Source organism: Zeus faber (assembly GCF_960531495.2).
Source record: "Zeus faber genome assembly, chromosome: 19".
In the NCBI taxonomy this organism is placed as follows: Eukaryota; Metazoa; Chordata; class Actinopteri; order Zeiformes; family Zeidae; genus Zeus; species Zeus faber.
In genome coordinates, this window is record NC_137206.1 from 25,490,740 (window position 1) to 25,503,205 (window position 12,466).

Sequence of the window (12,466 nt, forward strand, 5' to 3'; positions counted from 1 at the left end):
TCTCTATGTTGTGAGATTTGTGTGTGTGCTATGTATGCTGTGAAATCTGTTCTGCACTGACCTTTCTTATGATTGCACAGACATTTTATATATTTTCTTTGATTGTATTTCTTTGTAAAGCGCATTGTGTTGCCCTGGGATGAAATCCTCTTTATAAATAAGGTGTGATTTGACTTGACTTGACTCATTATTTCACATACTATATTTGCATCTTTATTTTGTCATATTTACTAGTATTTCATAAGTTTGTGTCTTTCATTTATTTCGTTATCTTACATGTTTACTTGTTGCTCCGGAGCCATCTTGCACGCACTGATCGAGGCCTGCAATCTTCTGATCTGAAGACGTACATGCCCTGCCCGCTCTCTACCTAATAATGGGTCTTAATGACTGAGAGGGTTGGCAGGGGGCCGGGTCCGGGAGCTGGACTGCTTGGCTGTTGCTCGGGCTGGACCTCTGGAGAGGTGGCTGATGGCTCTGAGGCAGGGACGGGCTGGCCTTCTGGAGAGGTGACCGACGGCTCGGAGGCAGGAACGGGCTGGACCTCTGGAGAGGCGGCCAATGACTCGGAGGCAGGGACAGGCTGGACATCTGGAACGGCGGCCAATGACTCGGAGGCAGGGACAGGCTGGACGTCGGGAGAGGCGACCGACGGCTCGGGGACTGGAACTGGCTGGACCCTGGGAGAGGTGGCCGGTGGCTCGGGGATTGGAATAGTACACTCCGGAGTAAGGGGAGCCGGAGACGGGGGGGCATGTAATTTCCACCGGTTGAAGGCTAGCATCTGGCAGAAGTCAGGATCCTCTTCCCAAGAGTATTCGGAGGAAAGCAGGCTCCTCCCCTTCCAACACCTCCTTCGACACTCCAATGTCCTGGCAGGTGAATGACAAGGGGGGCCGCAGAGACAGGGGAGCGGCTGGACCCGGAGACTGGGGACCGTCGGGCTGCGGAGGCTGGGGAGTGTCGGGCTGCGGAGACTCTTTGGACAGTGCCCTTTCCCGGACGATTTCTGGGGGTCCCAAGAAAAAACACAAGGTATGACCCCCAGAAAGGGGACTGCTCGGGATGCTCAGGGCCAGGAACGGGGCAGGCGAGTACCGGCACCACCAGCTCAGGCCTGGGGGCTAGGCCAAGAACAGGCTCCAGGGTCGCAACCCCGCATCTGATTGCTGGGAGTGGGGGCGGGGGCCGAGCAGTCTGAGGTGCCTGGAGGGGATGTCCAGACTGGGAAGCATGCTGGCAACCAGAAGGCCTACAGCTAGCCGGCGGGGCTAGAGATTGGCCCCGGGTGAGGAACGACATGAATGACATAAATACTGGGTCCGCTGAGTTTATGTTTGGTCAGTTCGTGCTGTTAAGGATGATGGTCAAGATGAACCCAGATTACTAACATGGGACAGGTGGGCAGTGACAGGGATGTGACGTGACACCAGACACAGAAAGAGGGAGCCAGAGAGGGACAGAGGGACCTAGAGACAGACAGAGGGAGCCAGAGAGGGACAGTGAGACCGAGAGACAGACAAGGAATCAAGGCAGGAGAGGATCGTGACAGACGCTCCCTGCCTCTGTGCCAGCTGTGGCCAATTGAATGACTTGGCAACCACAGCAGCCGGAAAGGTTTCTTATGTCTGTTTGTCTTGCAGTGAGGGGAGGGACCCTCCCGCAGAAAACATGCGGGAGGGTTCTGGAGGAATCCCGATCGCAGCGCGTCCTTAAAGTTCTGTCCTCGTTGTATGACCAGTACTTGAGCATTTTCTGTCAAAAACTGACTACAATAAAACCTGCCGCGCCGGCGCTTCTGCACCGCTAACCTGTGTCACGCGTCCATGTGGAGAACCTGGGTAGCGAATGCGCTACACCCACCCATCCACATGATGTAGAAGAAAACTTGATTCATGACACCAGGTCACCTTCCATTGCCCCATGGTCCAGTTCTAAAGCTCATGTGCCCTTTGTAGGCTTTTAGTGGTGGACAGGGGTCAGCATGGGCACTCTGACCGGTCTGCGGTTACCCCATACACAGCAAGCTGCGATGCACTGTGTGTTCTGACACTTTTCTATCATAGCAGCATTAACCTTTTCACCAATTTTTGCTACAGTAGTTCTTCTGTGGGATCGGACCAGATGGGCCAGAAGACTTTGTGTTAAACCGTGATGGGAAATGTGAAGTTTGATATCTATGGACTCAGATCGCCATTTTTGGGGGATCGCTTCCATTCAATTGCATAGAGAAGTAGCTAAAATATACGCAATGTAGAAAAATGGAGAAAGGAAAGGAGAAAAAGAAGAGTCGAGGTTTCACACAAGACGGTTGCGAGATTTTCTGTGGTAATTTTTCACTGAACAAGACTTCTGAGCCGCCTTTTAACTAAGAAAATGCCGAGCAACAGTCACGGTCAATGTGAGTGATCCTCCAAATATGGTGCCTTGCTCCACCAATGTGAGGTGAACTTCACATTCCCTAAAAGGTCTGATGAAAAAAGTAGGAATCAGGGAAATGAAAGCAGTTCTTTCAACCTGCCCTCTGCAGTCTCTGCAATTTCACACACTGGAATAATTACTGAATGTCAACATTCATGTATTTATATATAATATACAAAATATATCCTATATTATAAATGCATGCTTTTCAATATAGGTTTATTATTATTATTATTATTATTATTATTATTATTATTATTATTATATCATCCCGCGGGTGTCCCTTCAACCCCCTGCTGATAAAACATCTGAAGTGAATGAGGTTAATTGTTATTTACTGAATCTGCCTGTAGCCATGAGGAGAATGTGATCCATCGACCCGTGTCTGACCAGAAAACGTCACTCGGAATCCATCAACTGTCTATTTAAAAATTGGTTTGAAAAGGGACAACACTCGTTTGTGAACCTGAGAAGTCACTAAACGCAGACTGTCACAAGCAGAGGCGCGCCTGCGCACACTGAGATGGAGCTGTGGTGCGGTTCTGAAACCATCCTGGGATGAACTGGGTGGACTGGAAGCAAACTGGAACTGGATGATGACAGATGTTGTTGTTTTTCCTGTAATTCTTCAATTTGGTGTGAATGAGAGGGAGGGTTTATACAGCGCGTCTGTGGATGTTGCGGCATTGTGCGTCTGGAGCGACACGACCCGCGCGTAAAGCGGTTGGAGGGTATATACCTGGAGAACTTAGACTTCCAAGCCTTTAGTTGGACATTTTGGCACATTTCAGAAGCCTCTACCGTCTTTCGTTCGGCGACAGGACCCCCCCCCCCCCCCCCCCAGTCTCCGAACGGACCAGGTAAAGGCGCGTTTGGTGTTTGGGTTTGTCTCTGGTTGTAATTCAATGCTGACAAACTTCCAAGATTTGTGGTTTTGTTTTTATTTTATTTTCAGAACGTCGTCTAACCATGAACCAAACTGCAGGTGCCACCAACACATACCGCAGATGCTCCAAGGCAGGCAAGGTAAACTCCTCCTTTAATTAAGTTTGGCGAAGGGACCGTGCGTAATGTTGCTGCTGCTGCTCAACTGATTGTTGGACACAATCATTTATTTTACACTCTATGATCCATCATATGTACAGTGGACTGTTGTTTTGGTGGGGGTGTGTATTACGCACTGGATAAAGGGTGTGCGCGGTCAATTTGAAGGTAATTGTGTGTGTGTGTGTGTGTGTGTGTGTGTGTGTGTGTGTGTGTGTGTGTGTGTGTGTGTGTTAGAGAGAGAGAGAGAGAGTAGGAAGGCAGTGAAGGGGTGCATGGGAGGTATTTTAAGTGCGAGAAAATGACTACCCGTGGGACCATTAGTGGGGACAGGTGGTGTCTACTGGAGGGGACCAGTGGAGGCCACATGCGGCCAGGTTGGCAGTGGGGCTGCGTGGGGCACAGGATGGGATGGGGTCCCAGCTCAGCCTGGTGGGGAGTGTATGGTTGTAATGTTATATAATGTAATTGTTATTTAGTTGCACTTCCACAGTGACGAGTCAGTAGTTGTGTCGTCGTCGACCTGTCTCAGAATACACTCACACAGAAGAATACATTTACCATGCTTCCAAAAGCGTATTTGTCACTACTGAATGTCATTGCATGAGTGTTTGTGGCCGTTCTTCTCCGATCTCATCTTTCAGCATCAACCTCTCGGAGCCAAATACTTTCAGACACAACACCATCTTTACACTCTGTATTGACGTGGCCACAGCACTTGTCCACACTTCCTCAACTATTTCGGTTTTTGATTTGTGCCTATTTCAAACCTGGTGCCGTGATGCAATTTTGTCTCTGATCGGTGTGCTCTCTCTCTCTCTCACTCACTGAGGAGAATGTATTTCCAGTGATGTTGACAGTCGGCCACAGAGGCATTTCATCGTGGATTTCTGACACTCTGATTAGAACTGCATGTGTTGGGCGATGCCTCCCAACAGGATAAGCTTCACACAGTCATGGTCATCAGCTTAAGACGAACTGTGACAGCTGGAGAAATACCTGAAAGATGGAGAAGTGCCAATTTTATCGCGCCTTGAGATTCGTTTGAAATCCCCCTTGGATTTTTTTTAACTTTTGTTATCCTGTAATCCTGCAGTTTGTCCATCCTATATACTGTGTATATTGAAATTCTCTTGATGCACGCAGTGGTTGAGGTCTCCTGCAGTACATTGTGTCGGCTTCCTCCCAAATCTTGTCATAGCAATTCACTTTTTTTTTTTTACTTTTACTACATCAGGAGCAGCTATCCTTATATTGTGGCTCCAGACTGTCTGTCTCTTTGCTGTGCTCTATCCAGGGTGAAGACACAAAGTTGAGGGTTTCACATCTGGCCATACTTATGTTTACAAATCTTCATCGTCTCACCGATCAACGTCACGTATTGATGCCTATGAAAACGTAACACAAATGTCAGAAATGTATGATGTTTTATATTGTATTAGGTCTTAAAATTAAACAATCAAATACTATTACATTTACTTTGATTCCCATCAGTTCCCTGTAGAGATGGGTAGAATAGAGTTTTAATTCCCTCAGCAATTTTATTAGTAATCATTAAAAAAAAATGTTAATCCTGAACATTTGTCACATTTTGGGGTTGACCTCATGGGGCTGGACATCTGCTCTCACCAAATTAAATGTCCTCTTCCAACTTTGTATGGCTGTTGTCCATCAGGACAGACATGAAATAGCGGCAGGGAATAGTGAAGTTTGACCTTTTTCCTCAGTGAGCCACGCCCAGAGAATTCCTCAGAATTGGTCTGCGAAAATTTGTTATTATATTATATTATATTTTTTATATATTCTCATATATATATGAGAAATAAAAGACACATTTTAAAGCTTATTTAAAAGCAATTTAAAGCTCCCCACATAAAATAATGTAATTATTTGCTGAAGCGGATATAGTCAGTTGTATACATGTACATATACACTACATATTGCATGCGTCCAAAGTGTGCAACCATGGAATGACCACTAGAGGGAGACCTAGTAATACGTTCTTAGATTTACTGAATGGCGTCTGCAGACATACTTGGTCAGGCTCAAAACAAACAAACAACAGATATCGAAATGAAAGGAGGTGCCGATTCACAGTTTGGAGTCTTTGGGAACAGCATGTTATTTTAAGGCATGGTTTTCTTCTGCCTTGTGGTTGCCACGTTGGGAGAAGTAAACAAAATGATGGAAATTCACAGTTGGACATACAGCTTTTTATGCACTGCTGCTGTGGATATTATTGTAGTCAATGCAAAAAAACCAATATTTAAGATCACACAAGGCAACTTTTTCTCTCCCATTGTGGCTGACAACAAGGCAACAGCAACTGCAATACACACAAGAAGTGTCTATTCTGTCAACTTTTTGGTGTATAAATAAGATTTACTGATGTATTATCGGATGCTCAGATACTTCGATATTTTTTTTTCAAATCTTTAGTTTATCAGAAAATATGTGGGATATTCTGTTTATTTCTCCCTAAAATCTGATTTTATGGATTTTCATATTCATTCATGTTTCTGGCAACCAAACATCCCGATTTATTTGGGGTTCGGATAAATGATGCTTTACTTCACATCATTTTTTTTAATGTTTTATATGTAGTGAAAATTATCCGTTTATATAAAAAAGGAAAAGTTAATAACCCACTTGCATCCGATGGCCTGCGCCGCAGCAGGAGATGAGAAGAGATCTTTAACCCTAGAGCAACAGCTTAACTGGGAGCTATTTGGATTGAGCGTGGACTTCTTAATTACAGAGCTTTGTTGGCCCACAACGGGGCGAGCACCAGCGGGAGTGTGCCAGCCATCGATTGGGGCCCGCGTTCTCATTACACAGCGCAAGCCTGATTGTAATGCGTGGTTTAGCACTCCAATGTCCCTCACTGGAAGAAAATGGAAATGACCATTGATTTTTCCTCTTTTTTTTCTCTTCTTTTAAGAGTGCAACCAAGGTGGCGGCGGAATGCTAATCTCAATCATCTTTACACTCTCAATTGCAACACATGAGGTTGTCTCCCGCCCATTAGAAACAGCTTTCCCTCTCTGATGCTGATAAGATTAGAGATTGAGTTATTAGGGGTGGAATTAATTTGCTGGGCTTGGCGGACTTTCCTCGTCCTGCTTTGTGTTGCTTTGCAGGATGCCGACGCGTTAAAGCTGCGGTCGTTCCCAGACCTGGTCGTAATGTGATCTGAGAGAGAGAGAGAGAACTAAATCGAGTGGGTTCTTTGCAAATTTGCATTGAGGCTAAAACATTTAAAATGTCATTTAAATTTTGTAAAAATAGCATGAAGACGTACATTTATTCATGATCAGACTCTTTTGTACAAAGCGAGTGACATGAGAGGCTAGAAACGATCAAAGCAGACATGGACCATTGGAGAAACCTGGAACTTAAGAGCCTTCACCTATTTGTGGAGTCAAACCAGATACATAAGCAAGATAGCTGTAAGAAATCAGAATAAACTCATATGTTGTTATTGCATTATGTCAATACATCAACTTAACACAAGTCAACAAAAATAGTGTGTCATAGCTCAGATAGGATCCTGTATTCTGGGTCTTCAGGTGTTTCTTGAAGGTTGTTTCTGTATAGTTTCAGCTGAAATAACTGGGGGATGCTGTGTGCGTCCTTTGGAAACCATGTTGATAAAAGCCGGCCCTATCTTCTATGTTTTTAAAGAGGTGCTCAACACAGGGCGGGGTTCTGGCTGATCCAGAATTTAACTTATCCAAGAAGTATGTGCTTGTTGTGTGAAATAATATCGCGCTCATGCTTGTTCAGACTCCTTAAACACGGACATTTGTAGTCATGATTACAATCAGTATCCAATTAACAATTGTTAAGATGAGTGTTATTTTTGATTGTGAGTCTTGCTGCTCGGCAGTCGGTACATTTACGCCCACTAAACACCATATTCGTAATATTTCTGATTCATGTATGCATACAGGGGATGGTAGCTCAGGAGGTAGAGCTGGTCATCTAGTAATCTAAAGGTTGCTGGTTCGATCCCAGGCTCCTCCTGCTAGCATGCTGTAGTGTCCTTGAGCAAGACACTTAACCCCTCATTGCTCCTGATGGCTGCGTCTGTCGGTGTTTGAATAAGTAAGTCGCTTTGGATAAAAGTGTCTGCTTAATGTAATGTAATACATCATGGGAAGCTCTTCCAAATGGGTCCATATTGACTGGGTGGGGGTGAATATATTTAAATGTTGAGTATTGCAACTCAGTGTTCATCTCCATAGGAAATGAATGGTTCTAGTTTTGGTATCGACAAAGGCGGGGGGGATTCTTCAATGGCGCGATAGCCAACGGGCAGTGGATGATAACACAGGCGGAATGCCACATAAATGTGTGTAGCATGATTGGGACCTATAATTAATATTTATATTTTAGTTAAACTGGGCGCCACCACAATTTTGCTAAAGCCTGAAAAAAAATAGTTTATGGTCACATGGGTGGCGACGAAGGGCCTCAGCTCTCAGGAAAGCTCTCTTTTACATTCAGAAATTCCCACACGATGTATCAGATAAATAAAGGACTACTTAAAAAAAAACCTATGTTTATTTGTAATAACAGGGTCTTATAATATGGTAAAAAGGTTGAGGTAGAAAAACTATGTTAACTTAGGTTAAGACAGAAACACAACCAGGAAATTAGGTGGCTGCTTTGAAAAGACGGGGAGTGACTAAGAGGGATTGGACTTCTACTCTAACGGTGGACGGTGGACTTCTACTCTAACGGTAGAAGTCCACCGGACATGTTGGCGCAGCATGCGGGTGTGCTGTAAGTGCACGCTTCATGTAAATCCATGTTAATTCACTGCTGCGGCTCCACCTGGAGCCACTGAAAAATGTTTTTGTAAAGAGTGCAATCAATTTGATGTGCTTTATGAGTCTATTGTACCAGAGACATGGAGCTGCTGTCGGATTTTCTTATTGATCCAGATCCATTTTTAAATACAAAGAATATACATACTTTGTCTGTGGGGGGGGTTTCAACTTTATTGGTGGGTTGTGAAAATGTGCGTAAGTTCATCTGATTGGAGGGGAGGTGTCCAGGGTAGTGTGGAAGGAAAGGAGAGAGGGAAGTGAGGAGAGTGCTGGGTGCGATTGGAAGGAAAAAGTGTCTGAAGAGAATTCCGTAATAAAAAGGGACACGGCCATCCCAGGTTGTTTTCCAACTGGACGATTAAACCCCAGGGTAGTTGTAGCTTTGCAGCAGGCAATACTGTAGAACCGACTTCCGCTATACACGGAAGTGTCACGACCAGGGCTAGGAGAGACCCAAACGCACGACACGGGGAGACGGGAGGCAGACGAAGGATGTTTGTTAGCCCACACGGTGGAGCTGGCTGGGGGGACCTGGTCAGGTAGGGATGGAGCAGGGCTGGGCAGGGATTACAATGACCGGGAGGAGGGGTCCAGGATCCGTGTGGAGAGACGGGGAACTGGGCTGGATGGAGAGGGACGGACAGCCTTGGTCGACGAGCGGAGACAAGCAGGTAAACCGGGCTGGCTGGAGAGGGATGGACAGACTGGGTCGACTAGAGGAGACAAGCAGGTAAGGGGAAGACGAAACAAAGAGACATAAACTTGGAACTCGGAATGGAGCCAGTAGCTGTACAACTCGGGAAAGCTAGTTGACGGTCTGGCAATGAATGACTAGGAACCTGGAGACTATATACTGTGTTGAGTGATGCAGGTAATTGATCCCAGGTGTGTGCAATTCGCTCAAGGGGGGAGCTGCAGATGGGGCAAGAGCGGCCTCTAGTGGTGCTGGGAAGCCGTGGGCCTAACAGGAAGTTCCGTCTGCGTCTCCTTCATTGTGTCTCTCTGGTCGACCCCTGCACGCTTCACAGTATTGTCAAACTGTGTTAAACATTTAAATCGCTGTTGTTTTCAATATTCCTCCTCCATCTATGACACATCGATGCACATACTAAAAAGGGGATGGTAGCTCAGGCGGTAGAGCTGGTGGTCTAGTGATCTAAAGGTTGCTGGTTCGATCCCAGGCTCCTCCTGCTAGCATGCTGTAGTGTCCTTGAGCAAGACAATTAACCCCTAATTGCTCCTGATGGCTGCGTCCGTCGGTGTTTGAACAATTGTAAGTCGCTTTGGATAAAAGCGTCTGCTAAATGACTAAATGTAATGTAATGATGCGTCTGGGATGCTTTACCGTGGAGCCGGTGGAGAACCACGCTGTGTGCAGTGACCCGACTATGTATTCTAAACTGAATAATAAAATAAAGAGATCGCCGTGCCAACCCAACATCACGTAGCCATGCTTTAAGGGGGGTCATCTTTGTCTAGATTGCCGTATCGGTTCTGATGAACCGTTCGCCTTTTTTACCAGATTTCCGCGGGCTGTCTGGTCTGGAATGATGAGGAGGGTCACAAATCTTTCCATATTGTCGGGCCCTAGAATGTCGAGGTGTGGCTTGCGTGCTCTGCAGGAGTTATTCCAGGCTTGGCGTGTAGTGGTTGGGTGGCGTGTTGGCGGTTTCGGGGATTTGGTGCTTTCATTCCACGCAGGTGGCTCATTTAAAAACAGTTATTCGCCGAAAAGAAGGATCTTTAAACGGTGGTTCTTCAATCGGGTTTAAGGGAAGGTAAAAGGAAAAAAGGCTTTCAAGGTATGATGTGTACCTAAGGGTCTCTGCGATGTGGCTGCGTCATGGTTCGGAAAACTTGGGTACTTAGAAAAGACAGGTGGCTTGCCACAGTGGCATGTAAAAAGTGAAAGTAAGTCCTTCAGGTAACTTCATGGTCGCGAAAGAGAGCGATCTTTGGGAGCTTGACAAGCAGCTGTGTTCCGGGATTTTTATTGTCCTCCGAGGGGACGGAACCGGAAGTGACTTCCTTCAACGGCGTCGAGGAGTTCGTAACAGGTTTCCCGCCAGTCACGCTCCTGCCCTGACGTGCTTCTTGTCCGTCCTGAAATTTGAATACCACTCATATTCGGTTAGAACATATACACTCGCACATTAGTCTTACTCCAAGGCTTACTCCAAGGCCACAAGGCAAGCCTTGCATGGGGTTGGGGTGGGCATGGGGGTCCCGCTAGCTCGCCTGCGGTTCTGGCGGGGTATCGGTCTGTCGATGCTGGACCTGGCTCCGGGCCTGTGGTCCGTGCCTGGTGTCCGTGGGCCGGGTTCTAAAATGTACTGAAAGTTACTAGTAACTGCTGGAATAGTAATTAAAATATGTGTACTAGTAACTTTTAAAAAGTAGTTTGCCCTATGGATTAAATGCCATACACACTTGCATCTATCCTCTCCCACCCCACACACATTCACATGACCAATCATCCCAACACACACACACACACACACACACACACACACACACACACACACACCCACACACACACACACACACACACACACACACACACACACACACACACACACACACACACACACACACACACACACACACACCACCCCAGCACCAGCTTTGAACACACCCCCAACACCCTCCTGATAGCATCCCTCTCCTTTTATCCCTCATTTGCTGCCATAACTATGACAGGAAGAGGCCATGTGCCAAATTGCTGTTTCATTTTTCCTGGACTTAATTAACCCTATTTAACTAAGAACTATTCAAAATCATTCTGGCTCTATAGGGCACTTTTTAATATCTGGTAATAATTGAACGATGGAGCTCAATATAAATGCTGTCATCTGATGTTTCTATGTTTATGTTCTTCCATGTACATGTTGTTGTTTGGTTCTATGTTTATTTGTTTCACCCGTGGTGATTCTCCCTTCTTGGAGTAGTGATTAGTTGTTTATCGACCAAAACATTGTAAGATAGTTCTCCAAAGAGGGTAATTTGTGGTGGTTCTGTGTAACAAAGAGCTGAGCCTGCACACACCACAGGACAGAGTTATTGCAGCAGATATTGATGATTAAAGAATTAATAAAGAGTTGCATTGCAGTTTGAGAAGTTGAACTCCACTTGCAGTACTAACGCTGTCCTAGATGCAATGGAACAAATACTCTGTGTTGTATTCCCAGCATGCTGACAGCACAGGTTTAAAAAAAAAGTATAAGGTTTCCCATTGGCTCGGGAATTTTCGAGAGGCTGACTGTTAGTTTGCTGTTCCTCTTCGCGTGAGGTGTTCAAAACCCTATTCTATTATCTGAATCTTACAATCCTTATCTTTCAATTCTTAATCTCCGTACTATGTTTGTGTTTGTCAAATACATATTGAAATAAAAGAAGACCAAATCACACACTTACAAACATCTTTGGCATGCAGGAACAAATTCAAGATTTGAAGAATCTGACGACACATACGTGAATGAATCTTTGGAATGCAAGAAGCAAAATTGTACACGTCAAATAGTCTTAACTGCACAGATAAAATTGCCCACAGAATGAGTCTCTGAAATGCAAGAGGATGAATATGTTGTATAATTATTGAAATCTGGGCTTGGAGTTACTCCAACAGTTACCGCTAGGGGCGTCCCAAGCTCAGCAAATGGAAAGAGAGCTTAAACATATAACTTTGTTATGAAAAATGTTTAAGTCGTTACACATTGATTAAGATACATTTTCAGTCCGATCTCCTTTCAGGAGAGTTCAGGTAACTAGAGAAGACCCACATCTCCCTCCGGGCGGTCCACATCCCTGGCTATCTCAACCATGGAGCGGACCTGTTGTGAAGGAGGAACCCCCGGTGGCACACTGGAGCCTCCACCCCCAAGTGGTGAAGGAGATCTGCATGCAATTCGGCCAGATGGAGGTGGGCCTGTTTGCATTGCGAGAGACAATGCGATGCACGTTATGGTTTTCAATTGGGGGAACCAGCGACTGGCCCGCGTTGGCCCATCCGTGGCTGGAGGCGCAGCTCTATGCTTTTCCATCTGTAGCACTCATTCAGCCGGTGCTGGACAGGGTGCGTCAGGACAGCCTGGTGCTGCGGCTGGTGGCCCCTTATTGGCCCAGCCATCCGTGGTTCGCCAATCTGTGTGATCCCCTCGTGGGAGCTC

General features: G+C 45.8%; 1 protein-coding gene across 1 annotated transcript in view; it reads left to right on the forward strand.

Moving 5' to 3' along the window:
• Window positions 1–3,390: 3,390 nt before the first annotated feature.
• dpp6a (dipeptidyl-peptidase 6a) overlaps window positions 3,391–12,466 on the forward strand; it is a gene marked incomplete at both ends in the record, with an annotated part of 261,559 nt that continues 252,483 nt past the window's right edge. The window contains one exon of the mRNA XM_080020294.1: window positions 3,391–3,447. Within this exon, the coding sequence (XP_079876420.1) occupies window positions 3,391–3,447 (57 nt within the window). The remainder of the gene's footprint in view (window positions 3,448–12,466) is intronic.